The sequence below is a fragment of the Camelina sativa genome, chromosome 5 (assembly GCF_030686135.1).
Source record: "Camelina sativa cultivar CO46 ecotype springtype chromosome 5, ASM3068613v1".
Classification (NCBI taxonomy): domain Eukaryota; kingdom Viridiplantae; phylum Streptophyta; class Magnoliopsida; order Brassicales; family Brassicaceae; genus Camelina; species Camelina sativa.
This window is the reverse complement of record NC_141884.1, coordinates 2258991-2284620: the sequence shown is the minus strand read 5'-3', so window position 1 is coordinate 2284620 and position 25630 is coordinate 2258991. Positions and strand designations below refer to the sequence as shown.

Below are 25630 nucleotides of genomic sequence, written 5' to 3'. Positions count from 1 at the left end.
TCGTCTAACCGATCTAATTAAACCAAATTTTGAGATTAGAATACGTAATAATTTTTTCTTTTTTATGTTAACCTGTTTTTTATACACCACACTTTATAATTTGTATATGCCAAAACCTAGTCCTCAATTTTTCTATTTCTAAATGTATGGAACTAAAAATAAAATTGATCACTCTCAAATACCATCCACAAAAATCATTGAACAAGTTGTCTAAATTAATAATATACTATATCTGGAAGTTTGGCTTAACATATAAATACACTATGATGAACAAAAAAAAAAAAAAAGGAACAAAAATACTTTACGAAAAAAATGGCGTTTGAAATGAAAATTGCGGTTGTGTCAATGGCCATATGTCTAATGATTGTAGCGACGACCGCTACCGATATTGATGGCCGAATCCATATCCGACGGAGCTTAGCTGATTTTGGTGGAGGTTGTTGCAACGTGTTCATGCACACTTGTTGTTTTCCTAAACATTAGCATATAATTACGTAAACATATAAATATAGCTACCTCGTAATTTCTCTTATATTTTTTTTTTCTCTTTTTCCCAAAGCGAATTGATTAATTATATAAATTTTTTGGAAAGTGGGCGATTGGACATAATATTGGCGATGTATATAAACCAACGTGTGTTATCTTTCTTTAGAGGATCATCAATGTAGTAAACTATGTATATAGTTGTGGGAAGAATAAACCGTACATTTGTACATATGAATGGAACAATATATCATTTTTGAGTTTAGATTCATGGAATATATTTGGCCGAAATTCAAGCTAGTTACGAAGTATCCAATGGTAATATAAAAGGATTTTTGCGGAAAGTGCCACTTTTAAAAATTTTGTGAGCATCAACCAATAGTTATGAACATCATTAGAAATAGGAAAACTTTAGTTTTGAACTATAAACTCCTTTTATTTTTTTTATTATACAGACACAAATTTACATACAAGAAAATGTAAGACAATGCCAAGCCTTAAATCACTTGATAAAGTCTCTCATCATGGGCTACGAAACTTTCTAAATTAAAGAAAAACACACACACATACACATGTAGTTACATGTGGATGTATGTAGAGCAACACGTATATATCGAATTATCGATAATTATTTTAGGGTTTGATTAATTACTTCATGATATTTATGGCTCAAACAAGAAGTATTTTTATGCTTCCATGTTTTTATCTTTTTTGCTACGAAACCATTAGTGCAGGTCTATAATCATCTATTGTAAACCTAAATTGTTTTCATTTTAAATGAAAAATTTACATTCTTATTAGCAAAAAAAAAAAAAAGAAGTCAAACTAATTATCTTATAAAAAGAATGTAACAAAAAAAATTAAAATTATTAAACATATAAAAATATAAATTATATATATGTATATACATATACAAATTATACAATACGGCGGTATATATACTCGAAATACGAAGTAGCTAGAACGCAAGCAACCTATAATGAGGGAAGAAGTAAACCCTAATTTGAGCTACGTCCCTTCTCATCTCCTGAAAGAGATATTTTTGAGACTTCCCTTAAAATCTCTTGTCAAATTCAAAACTGTGTCAAAAGAATGGAGATCGATACTGGAATCAAATAGGTTCGTGGAGATGCACCTGAGTTTTCAAAAATCTGACAAGAGCTGCCAGAAAATCCTGGCCGCTCACCACTGCTACTGCGGCGCCCCCCTTCCATATGTCCTCCCCGGGGTACGTTTCAAAGGGGATGACGAAGAGGTTGTCTATTTGCACTGCGAGTCGACAAGACCGTCGATGAGTTGCGACGGTTTGGTTTGCATCCCTGAACCAGGTTGTGTCACCGTTTTGAATCCCTCGACTGGACAACTCAGGCGATTTCCTTCCGGCCCTGATCCCGTACCCTCCCTCTTGAACCGTCGTAACTGCTCTTCAACGGGTAATCGATGATGAAATAACTTTTTTTCAAGAGTCTAAATTTTGCATTGATGGGTAATTAAAGAAACAAAACTATATTCATATTTTCAGGAGCATGGTCGAGTTTTTTTCCGGGTAATTGGGCGATGGGGTTCGGAAGAGTCAAAGGTACGGGGAGTTATAAAGTAGTGAGGATGTTCTTTAATCCTAACCATTACGAGATTCTTGATGTCAACATTGGTGAATGGCGAAAACTTAGTCCACCTCCTTACGAGGTGGACGCGGGACGAAGATCGGCTTGTGTGAATGGGTCAATCTACTGGTTAAACATTTGGCGGGGTTGTAAGTTACTTGCCTTGGATCTTCACACGTTAGAGTTCCATGATGTCCCACTTCCAGCGGGTATGAGATTCAAGATGGAAACTCAGATAGTGAATCTTGACGACCATCTAGCCATAGCCACAACAAGATTGAATAGTGATCCTGAATGGCAACTAGATATATGGACCATGGATGCAGGAGAAAGATGGAGCAAGACTTACTCCATTAGTTTAGCTTCTCTAGGTATTAAGCCACAGGAGCCAAGGTGGTTCAGGCCGGTGATAGTTTCTAAAGATGGTAATGTTGTGATCTATGACGATAAGAAAAAGGCCTTGTTCAGATGTTATCAACGTCCAGATACAATCCGTCAGATATTCTCATATAATTGTGTTATATCTCCTTATCTCGAAAATATGGTCCGACTTCAGAATGAACAAGTAGAATTAAGGCTTGCATGCATCCTCGAGGTAAGTAAGTTTAAAGTTGACCTAGCGTTATTCTTGGCTGAACTGTATTTATTTTAATGTTATTAGCTATCATATATATATGTTTCTTTTTATCTGCATGTAGGATGGGATTGCTTTTGTTGCTCATGTTGTATCATCATTCCAACCAAGAGTTTACAAGTTTTTATGCAAGGGAAAAGGTTATACAAACTCTCAAATATTTAATTAAAATGCCCCCTAGAGATTTGGAACATTTACGACTAACGATGGTTTGTTATTTGATTGACCCTACAGAATTATGTAAATCGCTATGGAGGAACAAAATGAATATACTAGTTGCATATTTTCTGTATAACTTCTGTTACTTTTGTGCTTCAACGGTATTTTTTTTCTATTGGTCAAAGTGTGTTACTTTGGATGACTTTCGACTTTTTTATAATATATAGACTTCTATCTCAATCCCTTATAATATGAGATCATATATAGTCAATGTGAGATTCCTAATGTTCTTACTTGTTTGACCTTTGCAGTATATAGTCATGATTTTACGAACCCATGTGTTGTCGTCCTCATTCTCGCTCCTGATGATTTTTGGAGGTACGCTTCTATTCCTTTTTTTTGTTTAAGAAAAAATATAATTTGGTTTATAATCTACTGAATTCTTTAACTATACCTTCTCATTAATGATTGATGATATTGTTATTTGTATTAGCAGTGTTTGTACCTGCACTCACCATAATTTTGATACTGTCGGCCGTGAGAGCCTTGTTTCGTCGCCTACTCCATGCGGTCTCGTCTTTTCTTCAGGACTTGATTTGATAGGGAATTCATTTTTCGTTAGGAAATTACACTACTTTAAATCAATGTTGTTTATGTTTCTTATATCAACGTTTTTATTATATATTGATATACCGACTATACTTTATTTATCACCAAATTAAAACCATTATCATCGACTAATAATCACGACGTAATTAGAAGGCGATCGAAGATACTAAAATATGATTACCATGAAAAAAGGAGGTGAATCCAAGTTTCCAACCACTCAACTCAAAAAGCAACATTACCATGAAAACCTATTTGAGATTTTATAAACTGTTGTCCTCTTTTGAAATCATATTTTGTGAAGTTAAGGAACCCTGTCACATCCTTAATCTCATATTTCGTTTATAATAAATTATACTATTAAAATATCCACATTTTCCGTACACCAAGTTAAATACCAAGTCATAAAATACTCCGGTACTAAAGGTATAAAATTAAGAATAAGATTCGCTCAAATACCATCCACAAGAAACATTCAACAAGCTATCTAAAATAGCAATTTACTAAATTTGGGAGCTTGGTTTACCATATAAATAACACCCATAGCTACACCCATAATCATCAGTCAAAAATTCAAAACAAACAAAAACAACAAAAAAAAAACAAAAAATTTCAAGAAAAACAAAAAAAAATAAAAATAATAAAAATGGCGTTTGAGAGGAGAAGTGCGATTGTCTCTATTGCCGTATTGGTAATGATCGTAGCAATGACCGCAACCGAGGTTGAGGGCCGCATTACTTTCGGACGTTACTTATTTGAAGGCGTAAAAAACAAAGGTATCAAAGTTGATGAGGGAAGGCAATTATATGATTTCATTGGCGCAGTGAAGAGTAAATCTTGCTGCAACAAACTCATCACTTCATGTTGTCGTAGTCCTGCTCCTGCTCCACAGCCTTTTGCTCCTGCTCCTCAGCCTTCTGCTGGATTATATTATTAATTATATTATTACCTCCTCATTTATTCTGATTTTATGTTTTCATTTTATATAAGGAGTATTAATTAACCCATATATCTAATTCAAATAACTGGACCACTAAAAAATAATATTCCTAGGAGTGATGTCCACATATTGGTTTTTTTGTTTTCTTTCTTTGATTTAGATAAAACTTTATAATTGTGGATATATAAACTGTCCACATATTTGTATTTTTTTCCTTTTTGTTTTATCTTTTGGGTGAAAATGTAATTTTTATATATCTAAATAAGACATACATTTTCTTGGATAATCAAGTATTGGGTATCCTTATTATGTGAATTTTGTGAGCATTAATTCATAATGGTCATAAAATCAATGGATCACCAAAATATAGTTTTGATTTCTGATTTACATATTATACCGCGTACACAATAACAGTAAGCTTACATATTCAAACCTTAATTCACTCGACAAAGTCTCCAACTTGAATCTGAATGTGGGATACACGAAACTCCCCAACGAAAACACGTACGTATATATGTGTAAATGAAACCAAATATTTACATGTATATGTACGAAGAGCAACATCGATCAAATCAATACTCTATATAGGCAGGGCTAGATTAATAAATTACTTCATGAAATTATCTCTGTGCCCCCACACAAGAAGTAAAAAATCCAACACTACGAATGAAGCAAGAATAGAAGCCAAGTTTTGTCCTCAAAACTCTAATCGCAAAACGTCTCTTGGTCGTACCTTGACGCACTTCGGAAACCCACCGCTCGGCGGACTCGTTCATTCCTTTCATCGACTTCCTTAGCTTGTCTTTAAAACCGAAACTCTCTGATCCCATCAAGTCGTAGCTTGCCAACACCACCCGTCTTCCGTCCCGATAACATTTCTGAGAGTAGCGCTCTCTCTGGTCATTGTGCGGCAACGTTACATAGGCGTACATGTACGTTTGTTCCGGCATCATAAATATAAAACAAAATGTAGCGTGTATAATTAATTATCTCCTCTAAGTTACTACGTCTATATATAGGTACGAGAGAGGGAGAGTTGGGTGAGATTTTGGTTGAACAATTATGAAATATTGCGTTTGATAGTGGTTGGTGACTGTGTTGCACCAAATATGGAATCTCTCATGTGTTATTTGGTCTTACGCATGTCACCATATTGCATATGTACGTCACTATGTAATTTTTCAATTGGTTTGAAAAATCTTAAAATTTGATAAATATACGTCACGACCAGTTTCATAATTTTTACCGCAAAAATATTACATTAATATTAGTTATAAAAAAAACATTACATTACATTAATGTTATATTTTTAGATAAAGAGAGAGATACGAATGAGGCTGCCACATCATCGCCGAGTCAGTACGAAGCTTTTGTTAATGTCTTCTTCTTCTTAATCCTTTCCTCCTCGATCATCATCATCCTTGTTTTACTCAGTAGTGATCCATCATCATGCATAGATTCCTTGTAAAGCTCTCTTCTTCTTCGAATCAATTCAGAAGCTCTAAGAATCACCGTCTGATTCTCCCTCTATTACCTTCGTCAAAACCTTTTACCTCATCCTCGTCTGTGTCGTCGTCACCTCCGAGGCACTCGAATCGATCTGGGTATCCTTATCTCGTCGAGTTGTTTCAAAAAATTTCACCTTTAAGCTCAAATTCGAGGACTTTAGGAGTGAATGGGAGGAGTATCAGCAGTGAAGCGGGAAGAGAGTCGATAGAGTACGATGTTCTGATTGTCGGAGCTGGACCGGCCGGTTTATCTGCTGCTATACGATTGAAACAACTGTCTCAGGAGAAGAACATTGATCTCTCTGTTTGCGTCGTTGAGAAAGGAGCAGAAGTAGGTCAGTTTCCTCTCTCTCTCTCTCTCTCTTTCTCAATAAAGTATTGATCTTTATATTCTCTTTTAGCTCTCTGTAATTGGTTGTGAGTTTCATTATATGTAGGAGGACATATTATATCTGGAAATGTTTTTGAACCTGTGGCATTAGATGAACTTCTACCTCATTGGAGACAAGAACATGTTTGACCCTTTCTCTCTCTCTTTACTTAGTCTTGTATGCTCCTTGTTTAAGAACTAAGAAGAAACCATATGTATGTTTGTAGACACCCATTGAGATCCCTGCTTCATCTGATAAGTTCTGGTTTTTGACGAAAGATCGTGCAATTTCACTTCCTTCTCCGTTTGATAACAAGGGAAACTACGTTATCAGGTATTGTGTAAGAGAGAAACTCTATTACTACTCTTTTGTGTACATGTTTACAAGTTTTATTTGTGATATTTGGTATTTGGTGGTGCTTGTGTATGCAGTTTGAGTCAACTGGTGCGTTGGCTAGGAGGAAAAGCTGAGGAGCTTGGAACTGAGATTTACCCTGGCTTTTCTGCTAGTGAGGTAATTTTTCTGTTTAGAGTCTTGAATGAATACAATTGATGTTTTTTCATAGGAAACGTTCCTTTTCAGGTCTTATATGATGCAAGTGATAAAGTTGTTGGGATTGCAACCAAAGATATGGGTATATCCAAAGATGGTTCCAAGAAGGAGAATTTCCAGCCAGGTGTTGACATAAAAGGGCGAGTTACACTATTTGCAGAGGGATGCAGAGGATCATTGTCAGAGGTCAGAAGAACCGTTTTGATTATAAGGATACACACACACGATTTGCCTGCATCTACTGCTCATGCTAACCAAGTTCTTACTCTTATTTGTGCAGAGAATCATTAAAAAGTATAAATTAAGAGAGGAGGTTAATGCTCAGCATCAGACATATGCTTTGGGAATTAAGGAGGTAACCACTTCTATCCTTGATTAGTTGTAACTCGAATTCAGGTTTTGCTTAATAGTTTCTCTTTGGAAACTGTTGGCCATATGTCATTTTTAATTGCTGATACTTTTAGTATAACAGGTTTGGGAGATAGATGAAAGCAAGCATAACCCCGGGGAAGTTGTTCATACATTGGGTTGGCCCTTAGATCCCAAAACTTATGGAGGTTCATTCTTGTACCACATGAACGACAGGCAGGTAACTCATCTCTCCCTTCGAAGATTCTTTGGTACTGTTGAGAAAATATTGCCTTAATCAATTACAAAACTTATCTTTCAATTTTGGTAGCTCAGTTTGTGTTTTCTTTTCAACCAAACAGGTTGCGCTTGGTTTGGTTGTTGCCTTGAATTACCACAACCCTTTTTTGAATCCGTATGAGGAATTTCAGGTATGTCAATATCTCATTACGATTGGACTTTTTGCCGGTTACAATGAATACCTTTCTAATAAGGCAATTCAAAATTGAGAAGTTTGATGAACAATATCATTTTATCCTCCAAACAGAAACTCAAACACCATCCTGCCATTAAACGCATCTTAGAAGGCGGTACTGTGCTTCAGTATGGAGCTCGTACCTTAAATGAAGGTGGTTTTCAGGTGAGTTGAAACTTACCCCCTTAGATACTGCTGCCTTGATTCTTTGAAAGCAGTACAATTCCCATTTTGGTGTTAGCCATTTTCTAATGCATGTAATGTCCATACATAGTTTAGCTTTATTGACTGGGAAATAAGATTTCTAGATAGCATCGTGAATTTGTTTGGCAATTTATAACATATTTGAACTTGATGCTAGTAAAATTTCAGTCCATTCCCTATCCAGTATTTCCTGGAGGAGCAATAATTGGATGTTCAGCTGGTTTTCTCAATGTACCCAAGATTAAAGGAACGCATACAGCAATGAAATCAGGTCACAATAAATCGTTGGTAAAATACGGTTTTATTTCATTGTCCCATCACAGAATTCTCATCTTAATGTCATCAACATGTTACAGGAATGTTAGCAGCAGAGGCTGCATTTGGTGTACTTCATGAAGGTATAAACATGAACACATACTGGGACAACTTGAAGGATTCATGGGTGTGGAAGGAGCTCTACGCAGCTCGAAACTACCGTCCTGTACGTAATATCATGAACATATACCAACGCATATTGTTTCCTATCTAATTGATATTTCCTTGAAGATAAGATCTTAATCTCTAATCCTTGCAGGCATTCGAGTATGGGCTACTCCCTGGCTTGGCCGTGAGTGCTATGGAACAGTAAGACCTGGGCTTGATTCTCCTTTTTGCAGTGTTTGTATGATCATTTCTTTTTGCTATAAGTGAACTATTTATGTTTGATTATGCAGCTATGTACTGAAAGGAAAGGTCCCTTTCACGCTCAAGCATGGGAAAGCTGACCACGAAGCAACAAATGTAAGTATTACAAGCACTTGTATAAACCTTAACACATTGACTGATGAAAACACAACTAAAGTCGTGCTACATTTTAATGCAGCTTGCTCGGAAATGCACACCAATTGAGTATCCAAAGCCAGATGGTGTTTTGTCATTTGATGTGCCAACTTCGTTATACAGGTTTGTACCATGACACAAACTCCAATATATCTACAATGTAAAAGTACTCCTCCTATGGTATTTACGAGTAATTGGTTGCATCTTGAATGTTGAATGATGATGATGATAACAGGAGTAATACCAATCATGATCATGATCAACCATCTCATTTGCGCTTGAGGGATCCCAAGATTCCAGAAAAGGTAAACTTTCCAGAGTATGCTGCACCAGAGTCACGATACTGCCCAGCCCGTGTTTACGAGTAATAACTCACTTACTCTCCCCTCTATCTCTACATGTGCAATTTGATCAATAGAGTAACTTACTGAAACAAGATACTCATCATGGTTTGTATGTTGATTCTAAACTTAAAAAAAAGATATGTGGAAGATGAAGAGGGAAAGCCGAAACTGCAGATCAACGCTCAAAACTGTTTGCACTGCAAGGTATGCATCACTGACTTTCAAGTACTTTTTGTTAAATCATGTGTATTCATGTTACTCGATTGATTTTGGAGAAGTTTAAATCGTTATTTTGAATTTTGTTTTTAAATATGTGAAAGGCATGTGACATCAAAGATCCTAAGCAGAACATAGAGTGGACGGTGCCTGAAGGAGGTGGAGGCCCTGCCTATTCCCTCATGTAGTCTCCAAAGTTTAACAAACTTCTCACTTTTACCATAAATGAAACTCAACAAAATCGTATGTCTGAGTTTTTTTTTTTATAGTAAATAAATGTACGTAAGCTCTAGTGTTTTGTTTGTTTGTAAAACTTTCACATGATACTAATGGGGCATACGAGAAAGTAGATTTAAAACTTGGGTTCTCCATTGAAATATCATCAACAATTTTGACATGATGTCGAGGATTTGTTTTATAAGAGTAACAAAAATAAACTATTTAGGAAAAGAAAAGAAAATCTAAAATTCACAGTCAATTTATACAGCCTTTCTTTTATCTAAACACCGCAGGGAAAAAACCTAAGAAAGAAAGAAAAACGAGGATGAGCTAAGAGCACCAAGCCTTCTTCTTCTCTTTTTTTGCGTCTGTAGGACTTTGTTCGTACACTTCTTACTATAGCACAACGCCTCTCTCTTGGTCAGGCAAGTTTTACCGCTTTTAGCGCCCAAACCACCACCTACACAGTTTCAAAACAGGTATGAGTTAGTGACACGGCTTCTCTAAGCTTCCTTCCTCCAATTCAATCACTTTTCTCTAAGTTCATAAAAAGGCAAATCACACGATTGAATCTGTTATTTTCTCCTTGGTAATTTAAGAGGTTTGGTTAATGATAAGAGTATCATCAGATTGTGTTCATCTGAGTTTTTCTCGGACAGCATTTTCAAGTCTATCAAATTGGCTTTCTGCAATCAGTCGTCTTTGTATGCTCTTTAATGATCGCAGTTAAGATTCTGAAACTCTTTATCTTTTGTATTAGAGTTTTGCAAGCTGAAGCAAAGGTTGTTATATTTCTATACAAGCAATTAGAACTCCTAATCATCACAAAGTATATTCTTATCACATTTACGAAATTTACAAATCCAAGGTATGCTAGTAACCAACCGTTTACACACACATACACACTCCATCGTAGCTCCACAAAAACAAAGGGAATTCAATAAAAAGCAAAATTTACATGTCATAAGAAGAATACCAAAGTAGATGTCATATGTATACCATTAGGCTGGATTCATGGTAGAAGCATAGAAAGAACCAACAAAGTAGGCATCCACAATGACAATGCAAGCAACAGATAAAAGATGTATTTTCAACAAAGCAATCCTACGTTTTTCTCACAAAAGTTCATGTACCCTATATAAAAATGTAGACTAAAATGCTTCAGCTTTTACACAGATAACTCTACAGAAATGCAAATATCAACAGAGCTTATGCTCATTCAACTCAGTGATCAAACAAAGGGTGAAGATAGAGATGATTTACCTTAAAGATTACGATGGCGGGTGGAGCTAGTTTCAAGGCCCCTGTCCAGCCGGAGTACCTGAAGACTGTTGCTGCTGCTTCTGCTGTATCTGGAGAAGAAGGTTTGCGGCAAACTGTAGTGTTGACTGGTATCTCTGGTTCTTATCCACCTCCCCATCTGTTGTACCTTGATCAGCCCCAGAGAGCAAAGGCTGCAACTGTGGTGTTTGGCTTTGTGGCTCTAAGTTTGCCTTGTCAGTTGGTGGTTGCATAGCAGCTTGGAATTGGGAAGGATTTAAGTTATGCGCCTGATTTGTTGTAACGGCATGATAATTAGCTTGCTGATAGCTTGGACGACCATAGTTTTGGTTTGGCATGGAAGCTTCTGGTTGGTATTGCTGTGTCATGGGCTGAGAAACAGTATGATTTGACGAACCCTGTGTGTACATGGCATAATTATTACGAGGCATATTTGGTAACGGAGACAGCTGAGGCATGTTAACAGATTGGCCTTGGTATTGCACGTTGCCATGGACCATTCCGCTAGAGTAGTTGGGGTTGTTTGAAGCTGCTGGGTATCGCAGAGGGGGAGGAGGAGGTAGTTGCCCGGCTGGAGTGTATTGATTTCCATATTGTTGGAATGACTGACTTGACGGTGCTTCTCCATTGTACAGTCCATTGGATTGAGTAACTGTGGAAACAACTGTTGAATTGCCTGACAAAGGTTGGTGACTCTCGGGGGCAGTAGGTTGAGAAGTTGCAGGGAGAAAAGATGCCAGAGTCGCTAAAAGCTCCGGAGTTAAACTAACCCCAGCTTGAGGCGCTGCATTGTTAGGTATTCTGAGAGGCTCGCTAACGGATGGTTTTGAAGGAGCTGTCAAATGTTCTGGTGCACCCATGTTGTAATTTTCCCTAGGAGGATATAAACTGTGACTGGCATTGGCAGGTGAAACCCGGGCTTGATCCATATAAGGCAGAGGATTGTACTGAGTTTCATGTCTGTATGATGCTGCAACAGGAACAGCTGGCGGAGGCAACTTGAGAACAACACCATAAAGCCGTTCTGGACCAGACACTTTGAGTACATCAGTTAAGAAATCTGATGGAGGCACCAAGAATAACGTTGTTCCATCATCTAATTTGGCAACACCTGCCCGATTTTTTGAGCCAAGGTAGCGGAGAAATTCAGTGTAAGACGCAAAATCTTCTTGCAGGTTTGGTAAGAAGAAAACGATTTCAAATCCAATGGCTTCGGTGTAATGTTTGGCGAGCATATCCAAACCAGTTCTTGCTGAACAATTGATGACCTCAGGGCTATACATCAATTTAAAAAAAAAACAAAGTCAGCAATTGAAGGAAACGTCATCAGTTAAATCATAAATGCATTAGCACCACGTAAATCAAGACATCTCAGAAACTATACAAGCAATAGTCAATCCTACAATTTACTACCTAAAATAATGACCTCTAACTTCCATCAAGAATGTAAAGAAAATATGTGGTTCTCTCTAAAAGAATGAAAACATTAGAAGGGTTAAAATACTGTAAAGGGTACTCACAGTTTAGTTTCAATCCCTTTTCCAATAGGTACACAACGAGCACAACAGACAGGAGTGCCACCCTTGGCAATCATTCCTCTCCACATGTCAGAATCAGAGTGACCACGGTTAGGCCTAGCAGCAACTGAACCACGTCCATATGACCTCTCATCTACACCCATTGGAGTAAAACCGTCCACCGATCCATCTCTTTTGGCTCGTTTACTTTCCCTGTCCAACTGAGCAGGATCATATCCTTCCCAAGAACCAGGGTTTGACCTCGTACCTTGTGCAGGAGATGGGAGGATTCCAGGCCCTGTTGGAGATGGGAGTATTCCCGTTCCATTTGGTGATGGCCTCCTCCAGTTTGGCTCCTTGCCTACAACATCGTTGTATTCTGAACCATTATAAGAACGCTCATTGCTACCTCTGAAGGGCCTCATAGACCCAGGAATTCCAGTAGAATGAGGAGAAGCTACAAATGACGGGTCATTGTTGTACATATCTGGCCTTGACCGTTTCACACCAGAGTAAAAACTAGTATCATCTTGCTGAGGAGGCAGCTCATCGTTTGAGTACATAATTGTGATTCTCTGATCCCTGTATAACCTCCCCTGTAGCTCTTCCTTTGCACGGCGAGCTTCCTCCGCGCTTCTAAACTCCACAAGTGAAAAATGCATTGATGGGTAACTTTTAATCCTCTCGATCTCACCAAAGAGTATCATTGCATTGTGTAGCACTTGCTCATCTATCTGAAGAGTAGGAGGGTACACAACCCGCAGAACCTTACTTGGCTGGACACCTCCTTTACCATCTTCATATGAGTGAGGATACTGTAAGAATATACCAAAATGTCAAAGCCAAACCTACACAAATAACCATTAACAAGAAACATACTATTTTCAACTTTTACGAGTACTAACCTGCGGTTTCTGATTCATATTCCCATTCCTGTTATCATAGGAGCCAGCCCATTGTTCCTAAAGATAAAGACAAAGTAACTTGATTTCAGAATAAAAACGATGAGCAGACACTATTATGGAATATGAAACGGTGCTACAAAGCTGTAAGAATTCACAAAAGACCAGTTGATTCGGGTAAATACTGCTCCTAGGTGCAAAAGACAGAGCTCAGCACTAAAAGTCTGATGCAAATTATTAAAGTAAACAGAAATAAATGTCACAAGGGCACTTACTTTTCTTGGCGCTTGTGACCGAAGAAAATCAACCCGCAAATAGCTACCACCCATTCGCTTTCCATTCATGCTCTTAGCCTGTAAAGCATCATCCATCTCATAATAATCAATGAAAGCTGTCTTGCGTTCTCTAAGAAATCTAAAATCCTCGATCTTCCCAAACTTGCTGAACTCTTCCTCCAGCTCATCCTTCGAGACACTCGGGCTGATTCCACCCACCCAAAGACTCTTACAAGGTTTTGCCTGCAACAACAAAAGGCGCATACATAAGAAGTTGATATAATAATACCCAGATAGGTTGCAGAGAATAGAGCTTCAAACATCAAGGAAACTAAACACACAAACTAACACATAATTCCAACTACATTATGACACCAATTGGCATCAATTGCTATCCTAAACTAACAACATCATCTTCCTCTTATCAATCAGTGTTAACAGTCTATCAAGACTAAACACACATATGGTCTGCAGGAGAAGAATGTCGATCTCAAAGCTGGCAAGACATTAACGTTCTCTGCAAAGCATTCTTGTCTTTATTGTTGCCTGAGTCGACAATAAACCAAACCTTGGACACTCCATTAAGTACTTAAAGCCGGGAGAGATTGAATTTTGAGTCTGCTTGCAAATGAATCTTTTTTTCTTGATCACTGTAGATATACAAATCCCAGAATGGTCGTGAAGAACTCAACTCCTTGAGGAACAAAACTGGGAAAGCCTAGAATGTACGTAGGGCAAGAAGTGAGGAGCACGTTTTGTTCTTCAGAAAGAGCGTTTCAAAAATAAAAGCATCTCTTTCACCAGAAGACGATCATCTTACGTATCTGATTGGTAGAGTTAGCCAATTAACAACCACATAATTTTTCTTTACTGTAGCATCCAGGATAAGCATGCCCTAAACTCCTCCATAACTGATATGGATTTGTGCCACCGATACTAAGGAATTTGACCGATACCGGCGATACGCTGCCGGTTGTTGATGATATCTCGAGTACCCCGTAGACTAATCTCCACACAGTTTGGTTTTGCAGGAAACTGTAACTTTAAACTCCCAATTTGATATCTGTTTTGGCTGATGATCGATGATATGCTAGCTTCCAAATTTTTCACCTTTGCAAATTCCGCAATTTAGTCATACTCAAGCTTGTGAGATAGATTTTAACAACTGGAGCGAACCTGAAATCAGACTCTGCTAAACGCGGATACAAGTCTGAAGATAACGCTAATGATATCGCAGAGGACAACAATTGAATCATCAACCTTTTGCATAACGGAGAGAAAGATGTGTTTGATGTATTCTTTTGCAGCTCATTCGAATAAGAGTGTTTATATATATGCTTTGACATCAAATTCTTCACGTATAAGCTCTCTTTTGTGGTTTCGCTTGGCGCGAGTTTGGTTAGACGTTGTTGTAGAATAAAACCAAACTAATTTGAGAAATTGCGTTTTCTCTATCTTTTTTTAAGATCGGATCGGGTTTTGCCTTCAGCTATGATAGATAATAGGAAAAAAAATCTAGGTTTCGACTTTGATTTGTACGAGATGAACTCAGATTCAACACACAAAAAATAAATTTTAACTAAACAAGCAACACCAAAGTTATGTGAACCTCCTGGACTATGAATTCGTGAAAACAGTATAATAATCGTTGACAAAAGACAATCAAAGTTAGAGAGCAATAGATAAGAACAAACCGGTCGCGCGAATTCGATCTTAATCTGACTTCCATTCAAATCAGCTCCTTGAAGAGCCTCCTTCGCAGCCACAGCTTCCTCCACATGTCTATAGTATATAAACGCGAATCCACGCGAAGAATACGCCGTGATTCTATCGATATCGCCGTATCTTCCAAACAGCTCGGTCAGATCTGAGTCTGTCGTTTCGATCGTAAGGCTACCGACCCAAAGATTATTCGATTTGAAACCCGAATCATCGGCTTTGAATGGCTTCATGGCTAACGCCATCGTTGATTTGGTTTCAGTTGGCGATAATTCTAAGAATTCGAATCCTTCTGAATTGATGATTGTTTTACCTTTGCGGTAATGAGATTTCGATATCTCGACGAGAGACGAATTGAACGATGAAGCAGTATAGTACGTGGTGCAAGAAAGAGAGAGAGATTTGAGTTTTAAAATCAACCCACCTAACAGAGAAGGAGAAGAGATAACCCTAGATAAGAGTTCGAAGACGAAGAAGATTAGATTGAGAGAGAGAGAAAGAGGAGAGGCCCAGAAGGTGTCGAAGCGGCGGCTTTTAAAGGGCATATATAGATGATAACTTTTCCTTTATTTTATTTTATTATTACTATTTCTTTTTGGAATCCGAAACGAAACGCTGCGTTTTAATGTAGTCATGGCAAATTGGTAAATTATCTTAATTATATATTATCATCATCCCTCTCACTCTTAAGATTACATTCCGAAACATAGCATATTGTTTGTACAAAAACATCTAATAACTGCAATTAGTCTCTGGAACTGTTGGTGTTCATTTAGTCGACTTTGGAAGCTTCACAAGAACATTGGTTTAGCCGAAGCATCAGAAACAGGCACCATCCTTTTAACAACTGTTAAGCATTCGATGAAGATCCTGGCTAGGTAATAGAGCTCAAGCTCGTATTGCTCGTAGATGAAGAACGCAGTGAACGAGAACGACATCACTGTTCAGCAAAGTGTTCGGACAATGTTATGGACAGGACAATTTTTGGATGCTGATGTTTATGAAGTGTGAAAACAAAAGTTTTGTTTAAGTACCTGTGAAAAGAAATGCTGCCAATGAACGGGATAAGATCAGTTTGAGGAGATATAGGGATCCTGCAATCTGTTTTTTGGTTTCAGGAAACGAGAGAAATGAGTTTACTGTCATGTTTGCTGGGCACTGGATAAGTGTGTAGAGAGTAGAATTGTACCTTGAAGAACTTGATCCAGTCTCCTCCTCTGCTTAGGGATTTAAAACGGCCAACTCCGTGGTTCCACACAACTACGACATCTTTGCTAAAATCTCTCACAGCTGACTCCGAGATCTCAAATCTCCACGGGGGTATTTTCTTGACTTGAAACCCCAAACTGTCAAAATAAGCAATTATATCACTTAACTGCATATACATTTCACAAGAGAAACATATATACATGGATGCATCACCAAAATTGTGGTGTCACAAAATAAGTTTACTATCCTCTGTAGTGCTAACTAAACTTTCGGAATTAATACTTACATTTTTGACGGCACAAAAGCAAGTCCATAGAGAGCAACAGCAAATAGAAACAGGAGTTGGGCTGCAGATGAAGTAAATGTCTTTCCAGAAAAGAAGAACCAGTAATATAACAAGTTGAGGAAAACAAAAGAAACGAATGTTTTCTTCTCATTTCTCCACAGCAAGATGTCTGCAACTGCATGAGAACATAGATGAAAAGTCAAGTCGATTTAAAGAAATTAACATTAAACGCTTGCATTGACCCAGAGTTTGTTTATATGTGCATAACATAAAGTTGCAACTCGCATAAACTCACATGGTCTCGAAGCAGGTGTAAATGGATCAAGTAAATACTTCAGCATGTTCTAGACATCTAGTAGCAAGAAATCTAAGTTAAGAATAGAGATAGATTCTTTCCAGGTTTAGCCTTATTAACATGCATCATCATACCCATCGCTAAATGAGACACAGACTTAAAGCAATATAACTGAATACTTAGCCAAGAACACTTTCAAAGGGCATTATTATAATTGTTAATAGCGAGTTGGTTCTAACCTTTACCACAACCAAGAAGCTGATCTGCAGTAGATTGCATGATCGTGTCATCAGACTTCTCAAGATCCCGAGAGAACCACTGAACCGTTGATGCAATACCATCCTACGATCCAACAAGAGCTAATGAATCCAAGGAAGCTTTCAACCAGCTGAATATGATAAAAACAAATAAAATCCAATTTAAACTCACTTCAAGTGTCACAACAGGTGTGTAACCAAGATGCTTCTTAGCTGCATTGCAGTTAAAAGTTCTCGTTGATGAAGCTAACAGAGCATACTGATGAGCTGTGTCATAATTACTCCCAAGACCCTCTTTTTCGTGTGTCCATTTAAGAAGTGAGAAAACAAACAAAACCAGCCGAACAGGAAGTTTAATAGATGGTCTGCAATTTACGAGAAGAAAAATATCAAAAGAAGTAAACCAGAAAGTTCGGTCTAAGGATCTGAATCTTATCTAATGATCAATATATAGATATTAGGAGACGGAAACATGTACAAGATAGTAGCTATGGCCGTACTCGAAACAGTTCCACTAGATAAGGTAGTTCATGAAATATATCATTAGAAAATTACTAAAAATGTAGATGCTGTAAGAAGGGAACATTCAGGGTAGGTTCAGAAATTCTGAGGGACCTTCGACCATGCTTCAGCAGACACCGGATAATCAGGAAACAGTAAGAGAAAGGAGTTCACAACAAGTTTCATTATATCAAAAACTGTTTGGATGCTCAGTTACCTTGGGTATCCCAGACCTCCAACAATGTGGCTTACAAAGTCCAAAAATCTGACCGGCTTGAGGTTTGTGATAAAAAATTCCTACATAAAGTCGACACAGAAAAACTTCATCACATATAAAGGTCTTGCTCTTTCAGGAGTGATTTGGTAGATACATATGCCTCAGGGTTACCTTTCCAGCTACATACTCCGTTTGTAAATCTAATGCTTCTGCGGCGCATATATGTGCATGAGAAACGTTCTCAGAGTAAGTGAAATCAGACATATTTTCACCACTCCCAATTATAAACTGAAATTTTAAAAGACAAAGACAGTCATTCCCCAAACATAAGAAAACCAAGGATAAATCAAGCTCAAGGAATATGCCATTATCAAAGGGAAATCTTCCAGGTATCATAAGATAATTAACATAAACTCAATAATGTGATGAAATAATAGTAAGACCTTTGCATATCCGGACTTGGCTAGATTCACAAGGAAAGGTACAAACTCCGTGTCACCAGGTCCAAAAACAATGCTAGAGCGAAGTGCACAAGTTAAGAGACCATCACGGGTGTTAGCAAATTTGATCAAAGCTTCCGCTTGAGCTTTAAAGTCTGTCAACATGGCTTGGAACTGCAACAGAATCAAAGCAAAACAGTTAAACAGATATCATCTCTGAACAAGATCAAAAAGAGAAAAAAAACCAACAAAACAATTATCCTCAGGGATTACCTTCAAAGGGCGTCTCAAGGATTCATCACCATCATGTATAGGTTGGGAACCATCAAAAACAACATCAGCAGTACTGTTATAGATAAGTTTCCTGACTCCAGACTCACGACATGCAGAAATCACATTTCTTGTACCTATCAGGGAGTCAACGACATATACAAATTAACCACCCAAGGTTAAACTAATAAAATGGTAAACCATCTTGTAAGTGAGCAAGAACTTTACCTTGAACAATAACCTTGTAGCAGTCAAAGTAATCATCAGAACGTAAATCAGTAGCTCCCATGTAAAATACAACACAGGAACCCTCACTAACTGCAAAAGAAGAAAACAATTATATGATGTTACAATCACATCTCAACATCTAAAACACCAAAACTCATATCAGAACCCAAAAATCTCAAACATCCAAAAAATCTCCCGCAGCATTTTCTCAGATACCAAACAACACCGATCTGTCCAACGTCTCTTAACAAAGCGCAAGCAATTCATACACAGAGAAATAAGAAGCAAACCTTTAACGATCTGAGGTTTATCACAAACATCGACGGAGTGGTAAGAAGCGCGGTCGGAGGAGAGAGCATCCACAAGGACCGAATCGGATTCGTCGAGGTTTAGAGAGTGAGCGGAATCAGCGACTCGGACTGTCCAGTTTCCGAGGCGAAGCAATCTAGAGACAAGCGATCTACCAATGAACCCTCGGCCGCCAAGGACGACACATGTCTTGAGGCTGAGATGAGAATCGCCATGGACGGAATCTTCTCCCTCCATTGTTATCGCCGAATTAAAAAAAAAAAAACCAAAGCTCTATTCGCTTTTTTCCGATATATCGCACTCGCGCGAGTCAACTCAGCGAAAAAGGTCGAGCCGAGTTAGATCAGTGCACAAAAAGCTGAATATACTACTAATGTTGAAGGGGTTGCTTGGCGGGCAGATCATACGCTTGCAACCTCTCTCTCTCTCTTACTCGCGAAACCTTTTAGCGTTTCCATTTATTCTTCCGCTACGTAATAATAATTTTTAATACTGACACTTTTTCGCATAAATTCGATTAAATTAGACTTTAATATATTAATCATGTATTTAATTGTTGTAAGACTTTTTGTTGTTAAGTATTTGTTGACAAAGCAATAGACGCACGGTTGCGTTTTCACGTTTGGTGAATCAAATCCATCAATCCACCAAACTAATGATTTCCAAAGTTAGAAATTTGGTAAAGCTCTTTGAAGAGAGAACTAAAACGTATACACTTGTGTAGTTGTGTGCTGAAGTATATATTACACTTGAAAATCTCATAATTTAATAATTGAGCAACTAAATATATATAGATATTTTTCTGTTTTGAATACAGATTCAAATGGATTAACTGAAGAAAGCCCAAAACATATAATAACATATTGATTTTTTTGCGGCTGATGATGATTTGTGAATTTTCTATACAAATTAAGAAACATGCCCCAAGTTTTTTTTCAGAAACGGTCTCTGGCTCTTTGTATACGACGCAGTGCTTCAGCTTCGGTTGCTGAGTCTGGAATGCTTAATGATTTACGGATATCTTTGCTCGATGTTCTGAGGAACGGGTTACACGCTTTCTCCACCTTAACAGTCGTTGGAATCTACATGCAAAACCCAGTAAATGAGATCCAGAAAGACGTTTGGTGAGCTAAGAGGGGATGATAGGGAAGAGATCAGATTTTACCGATGGGAGTCCCTGGCTGCGCAGATGGGCGACTCGGGTTGCATAGGACTGAAGAGTTTCATTCTTTGGTTCTACTGATAGTGCAAACTTTAGATTTCCCTGTATCATGGAGGATATATAGATAGTTTATTTCACCAAGTCGCAGAGAGTTCACCAATGTGAGATAAGACAGTATTTATGTGGTGTAAAACTTACTGCTGTGTTTTCACGGCCGCAGTATATATTTGTATCATCTGGTAACGCCACGATCTTTTGAAGTGATGAAAGCATCTGAGATTTACGCAAAAAAAAAAGGGGGTTTATCGTTAACAAAGGACAAAGCAGAATTAGAGTACTCCCAAGTGGTCTCTCCATAATGGTCTCTCCATAAGGTCTATAACAATTAACTCACTTAGAACATTTTTGCCAAAAGAGATAACCATAGAGTGCAAGGCTACAGAGGGTTATTTTTCAGATTCATCGGTTAGGTTTTATGCCTAATTTTCAATCAATGTTACCTGCTCAGGGGTACCTTCTGAAAGGGTACCACAGGATAAGCTATATATTAGGTCTCCTGTGAATATTGTCGCTGACCCAGGAAAGTAGAAGCTTATGTGGCCTGCGTGAGAATAAGAACAATTAAGAGCGTAAAACATGAAATTACTAGTTGTTCAAGTGAGCAGTTACACAGTAATGTCTGGAGAATGACAAATAAGATACTAATATGTGAGCAACCAAACGTGTTCAAAGTTGGCAATACTTGACTGCATATATCATAGTTTGTTAAAGTGGAGGTATATGGCAGCTACAAACCTTGTGTGTGGCCAGGAGTGTCAAGTATCCGGACCTCATGGCCAGCAAACATCCACTTGTCACTATCCTTCAGAAGTATGTCAATTTCAGGAATCCGATCCTTATCCGACGCTGATCCAATCACCTGTCGGCAACATACGTCACATAAAGACACTTCAGTATATATATCTATCGGAAGTAACAACGAAAAGAACAACTAAACATAGTTGCAAAACAAAAAGGCCCAGAAAGCCAAAATTTTCTAGTTAGACTAACACTTTACTACATCACAAAAACCAAACCATTATAATGTAAAGCTCTACTACGTTTCATAGCATTCAGAGGCTAAGGAATACTTCAAGGGAACAAATGATGAGACTTGCGCAAAAAACAAGGTCATAAAGTTCAAAACCGACAATAGTATCCTCTTACCTTAGCGCCATACTTTCCTTTCAATTCAGCATTCCCTCCAATGTGATCATCATGATGATGAGTATTCAAAATGTAAGTTAAATTCCAGTTTTTCCTGCTCAATGCCTCAATAACAGGTGCAGCCTCAGAAGGATCAACCACTCCAACTGTGCCAGTGTCTTCATCGTGCAAAAGATACGCATAGTTGTCCTTACTACAGGGAACCTGGAAACATCCCCGGAAAAAAAAAATAAGAAAAGCAAGCGTATGAAGATAAACAAAGTTTGCACAATGCATACAACTAACCAGTTCGATTTTTAAAGAGGATGGCATGTTGGAAATGCTACAAAAGTGGGTAATTTTAAGGGTTTTTCTAGCTCCACGCAATGTTTTGAGTGGCATGGATAATAACCACATTACTCCGTATAATAAGCTTTTCCTGAGGCAAAGTTGTCTCAAACCAGGCCACACACAAAGCTGACCTCCAATCTGTTTCATGAATTCAATCAAAAGAAAATCATAATCCGATACAAATACTATAAGATTGTCAAACAAAAGACTAATAAAACACAGTTGTCACAAAGCAGACAGAATCGCCAGTTCCACCTAACCAGAGTCAACAACAGATAGATAGTAATTGACCCTTTATGATTGAATCAAACCTAACTAGTCTCAATTTTATTAAAAGTGTGAATCAGCTCTCTCTACTAAGACAAACTCAACACTAGCCCCAGTTAATGGAATCTACAGAGGAAATCTCAAGCATACAAAACGAAGATCGATACAGCGAGAATCTGAATTTCAAAATTTTACAGCAGAGAAATCTCATAAACAGTACCCAACACAGAACTCTGAAAAAAGGGCTAAATCTCGTACCAACCATAAAACTGGATCGGAATTATTAAAAAAAAAAAAAAGGAACAAAGAGAGAATCAAAGAGAAGAGTAAAGAAAAAAGAAAAAGGGGGAAGAGAGAGTAAACCCTAGAACAAGAAGGAATCGATGAATTGTTGGTGGCGGTGGTAGTAGATGAAGCTTTGGAGATCATTGGCATCCTCTATAAACTCTCTCTCTATCTCTATCTATCTATCTGACAGATTCTTCAGATAGAAACGCGGAGATGATTAGGTTTTACCTTTTTAGAGATGGAGAAGATTTAGCGAGTAGAGGAGGAGAAGAAGAAAACCCAGAATTTCTCCTCCTGAGCTGTGATGACGAGTCTGCGACTTCGACAGGAAAATAACGTCAGAGACCTTGAGACAGCTTTTTTTTTTTTTCTTTTTTTTTAACTATTTTTTTTCTTTTCGCTTTTAAGTCAAATTTAATTAGCTCAACTACTTAAAAAAAAAATCCCTCAATAAATTGTTCCCGTGCTCTATTTATTTATAAACTCGTTTATAAATATTCTCACCACGAGGAAATAAATATTTTACTATATGGTATTATTATTATTATTCAAAGCAATACTATAAATTAATATAACGGTTGTACCATATAATTTGTTAAACTTTTTTTTTTTTACTTCTTATGCTTGATTAGATTCCCTTTTCGGTAGCCAGGAACGACGAAAAAAGAAAACATTTCCTTTTGGGTCGACGCAAAGACGTAATAGAATAGATTCCATTTGGTCAGTATTTTGCTGATTTGGTTTTAAACTTTTAGCTCAATTTAGAGTGGTTGAGTTTTGTCAGTCTTACATCTTGCATTTAGAAAATTACAAAAAAAAAAAAAAAAAAATCTCGGTTTGGGTAGCGTGGTAAAGGCAAGAAATTCTAGCTGGGAACTTGAGTTCCTTCTGGTCTCGCAAGCCTAGCAACAGAAACTCCTGGTTGGCAAACAAATTGTTGAAGTTAAAAGAAGTGGTATTTCCGTGGATCAAGGTAAAGCTAAGAGATGGCAAATCATGCCAATTTTGGACTGATCACTGGAGTAGTTTAGGTAAGATGACGACTTACCTTCAGGAGGATGGGCTTTATCAGGTTGGTATTCACAGAGGAGCTACTCTAGCAGATCTTTGGCGACAAGGGACGTGGGTTTTAACCCCTGCAAGATCAGAAGCACAGGTGAATCTACAGATTGCCTTATCTACAATCACCTTAACAGAGGAACGAGATTCTTACATTTGGTGGATCAATGACCAAAGTAAGGATCGACACAACACGGACTCCATTTTTTCTGCTATTAGGGAGAGTCACCCTGCAGTTCCTTGGCACGGGGTGGTTTGGTTCTCAGCGCGTATCCCCAAACATTCTTTTCTAACCTGGCTTTTTGTCTTGAACCGATGCCCAACAAGAGACCGACTACTAAACTGGGGCTTGCGGGTGGACCCTCTTTATCTTCTTTGTGCTGCGATGCCTGAATCACGGGACCATCTCTTCTTCGAATGTTCTTACAGCTGGTCGATCTGGGAAATAATAGCGAGGCGCTGTGCTTTCTCGCCTTCGAACAACTGGTTGACTAATATAGACAACCTAACTCTTTGTAGACTAGACAGGATGGCTCGGAAACTTCTCTTGATAGCTTGGCAAGCGGTAATCTACACGATCTGGACTGAGAGAAATCATCGCCTCCATCGTAACGCTTTCAAGCCCTCTGATCTTCTTCTCCGACAACTTGACTTGATGATCCGGAACAACGCTTCGAGCTTTAGAGACTCAAATCCTCAACTCTCTTTAGATCTTCTCCATCTCTGGTTCGCTGGGATCTCTTAAAGGCGGCATGCAAGAAACTCTTCTGAAGATGCGATCTCAAACCCTACCTCTTCACTTTCCACTGTCTTTTGTTGGCTGTACTCGCGTAATAATTGATGGTGGTTTGGCGGATGGGCGGTTATTTACTCAACCAAATTTCTGGTCTGATTCTAACTCCTGGTTCTGTTATAACTCTGGTTCATGTTCTGGTTCTCAAAATTAATGTGTTTCTATTGAGCTTGTAATGGGCCTAGGCCCTGTAAAATTTTATGTAACCCTTTTGTTATTTAATTTGAAAGCCCTTTAACAAAAAAAAAAAAAAAAATCAGTTATTAGTTAGAGAGTATTATCATCAACACTATTATTTATTAGAATACTATCAATTATAACAAAGTTGGAACTTTTTATATATTAGTTGATAAATATCAAGATTATGAGATTCTCTTATAATCTTTACTTTTATAAATTTCAATAGAGATAAAAGTTAGCAAATTTATTAAAGAGATAGTACAGTAGTTCAATTTCAATACACCAAGGTAGGTTCGGCAAGAATAATAGTGTCTATCTTTATTGAAAACGAGCCACTTGTAAAAGTCTTGTTGTATATGAATGATTGGCTTATGTAGTTTGGTTTACATTAAATACAATTTTTGAAAATTCATGTGTGTAGCTTATCTCTTAATTAAATTGAATAATGAACAAAATTGCAAAACCAAAACCGGTTTCAGAATTCAGACACAAAACTGTGAAAGTCGATATTTGGAGTTTCCTTTATATATGTCACAGAGTCGAGATAGGGTTTCTCAGAAGTCATAATAAAAGACGAAGGAAAGTAAAACTAGAAGAATAATACTACATTAGCGATGGTCTTAGATAATAATTTCTAAATGAATATTATAATGCCAAACTGTAAAACAAATCTATTTTATACTAATTTTTGGTACTCTCATTTGCAGTTTAGTTTGATACCAAATGGTTCTAGTTGCAGATGATTTTAATTAAATATAACTATTCTTATCTGTGTGTTTTTGTTGTTAAAAGCTGTGTGTCTTCATAATATTTTAGGCTTGAAAACTTCTGTTTTTGTTGTTAAAAAATAAAAGCTGATAAATGAATTAAAAATAAGATTACGCTATAATTGCCAAGTTCAGTAACTTGAAGTTTTCTTACAAAAACAGAAGTTTTCAAGTCTTCTTACAAACGACAGAAGTTTGGAACAACTATAGCATTTTCAGTCTAGTTACATTTTAATAAAGGATTCTTAGACAAAAAAAAAAAGTAAACTAGGCCAAGTACAGCAGGAAAGTTCTCTCCACAGCGGATTGGACTAAACCTGTTTCCATATTTTTGTTTTGTTTTTAAAGACAAATTAGTAAGGCCCTGTTCGATTCACAGCGATATATTTA

The 25630-nt window shown here is 37.5% G+C and overlaps 7 protein-coding genes and 1 pseudogene across 13 annotated transcripts; 4 read left to right on the top strand and 4 right to left on the bottom strand.

Annotated features, from left to right (window-relative positions):
* Positions 1-288: 288 nt before the first annotated feature.
* LOC109133017 (uncharacterized) lies at positions 289-748 on the top strand. Its single transcript, XM_019245549.2, has one exon. The coding sequence runs from the start codon at positions 313-315 to the stop codon at positions 481-483; it is 171 nt and encodes a 56-aa protein (XP_019101094.1). The 5' UTR covers positions 289-312; the 3' UTR covers positions 484-748.
* A 708-nt stretch (positions 749-1456) lies between these two features.
* On the top strand, positions 1457-3480 carry LOC104788794 (F-box/LRR-repeat protein At2g43260-like). Its single transcript, XM_087452086.1, has 6 exons — positions 1457-1916; positions 2006-2682; positions 2786-2861; positions 2956-3041; positions 3192-3258; positions 3377-3480. The coding sequence occupies exons 1-6, from the start codon at positions 1463-1465 to the stop codon at positions 3478-3480; spliced, it is 1464 nt and encodes a 487-aa protein (XP_087308212.1). The 5' UTR covers positions 1457-1462.
* A 569-nt stretch (positions 3481-4049) lies between these two features.
* LOC104785016 (uncharacterized) lies at positions 4050-5394 on the bottom strand (annotated as a pseudogene). Its single transcript, XR_015598218.1, has one exon. The product of XR_015598218.1 is annotated as an uncharacterized LOC104785016 (transcript).
* A 269-nt stretch (positions 5395-5663) lies between these two features.
* On the top strand, positions 5664-9621 carry LOC104785014 (electron transfer flavoprotein-ubiquinone oxidoreductase, mitochondrial). Of its 4 annotated transcripts, none has more exons than XR_015598216.1 (17): positions 5664-6269; positions 6372-6448; positions 6532-6638; positions 6737-6818; positions 6888-7043; positions 7138-7212; positions 7330-7442; positions 7568-7636; positions 7753-7845; positions 8053-8155; positions 8241-8365; positions 8459-8508; positions 8598-8664; positions 8747-8826; positions 8939-9067; positions 9185-9251; positions 9368-9621. XR_015598216.1 is itself a non-coding variant. In XM_010510133.3 (17 exons), exons 1-17 carry the CDS (start codon positions 5876-5878, stop codon positions 9449-9451), a joined length of 1875 nt encoding a protein of 624 aa, XP_010508435.2. In that variant the 5' UTR covers positions 5664-5875; the 3' UTR covers positions 9452-9621. The 4 variants fall into 4 exon arrangements, 1 of the variants encoding a protein (XP_010508435.2); XR_015598217.1 differs by having other exon boundaries at positions 8042-8155; XR_015598215.1 differs by having other exon boundaries at positions 7330-7446; positions 8042-8155.
* On the bottom strand, positions 9611-15713 carry LOC104785015 (flowering time control protein FPA). 2 transcript variants are annotated; one of them, XM_010510134.3, is made up of 6 exons: positions 15152-15707; positions 13458-13700; positions 13186-13242; positions 12284-13095; positions 10746-12038; positions 9611-9942 (listed from the first exon to the last, which is right to left on the bottom strand). In XM_010510134.3, the coding sequence occupies exons 1-5, from the start codon at positions 15419-15421 to the stop codon at positions 10778-10780; spliced, it is 2643 nt and encodes an 880-aa protein (XP_010508436.2). In that variant the 5' UTR covers positions 15422-15707; the 3' UTR covers positions 9611-9942; positions 10746-10777. The 2 variants fall into 2 exon arrangements, with proteins under 2 accessions (XP_010508436.2, XP_010508437.2); XM_010510135.3 differs by lacking the exon at positions 9611-9942 and adding an exon at positions 10302-10616 and having other exon boundaries at positions 15152-15713.
* A 104-nt stretch (positions 15714-15817) lies between these two features.
* On the bottom strand, positions 15818-19735 carry LOC104785013 (3beta-hydroxysteroid-dehydrogenase/decarboxylase). Its single transcript, XM_010510132.3, has 12 exons — positions 19170-19735; positions 18880-18969; positions 18655-18788; positions 18385-18555; positions 18113-18229; positions 17942-18021; positions 17396-17588; positions 17206-17308; positions 16672-16846; positions 16366-16522; positions 16211-16277; positions 15818-16116 (listed from the first exon to the last, which is right to left on the bottom strand). Exons 1-12 carry the CDS (start codon positions 19423-19425, stop codon positions 15968-15970), a joined length of 1692 nt encoding a protein of 563 aa, XP_010508434.2. The 5' UTR covers positions 19426-19735; the 3' UTR covers positions 15818-15967.
* Positions 19736-19952: 217 nt separating this feature from the next.
* LOC104785012 (hydroxyacylglutathione hydrolase 1, mitochondrial) lies at positions 19953-22906 on the bottom strand. 2 transcript variants are annotated; one of them, XM_010510130.3, is made up of 8 exons: positions 22517-22906; positions 21842-22024; positions 21557-21760; positions 21146-21269; positions 20851-20951; positions 20549-20623; positions 20354-20452; positions 19953-20270 (listed from the first exon to the last, which is right to left on the bottom strand). In XM_010510130.3, the coding sequence occupies exons 1-8, from the start codon at positions 22586-22588 to the stop codon at positions 20124-20126; spliced, it is 1005 nt and encodes a 334-aa protein (XP_010508432.1). In that variant the 5' UTR covers positions 22589-22906; the 3' UTR covers positions 19953-20123. The 2 variants fall into 2 exon arrangements, with proteins under 2 accessions (XP_010508432.1, XP_087369125.1); XM_087512999.1 differs by having other exon boundaries at positions 22670-22890.
* Positions 22907-23477: 571 nt separating this feature from the next.
* Positions 23478-24245, top strand: LOC147943192 (uncharacterized). Its single transcript, XM_087452085.1, has one exon. It carries the CDS (start codon positions 23478-23480, stop codon positions 24243-24245), a length of 768 nt encoding a protein of 255 aa, XP_087308211.1.
* The last annotated feature ends 1385 nt before the right edge of the window (positions 24246-25630 follow it).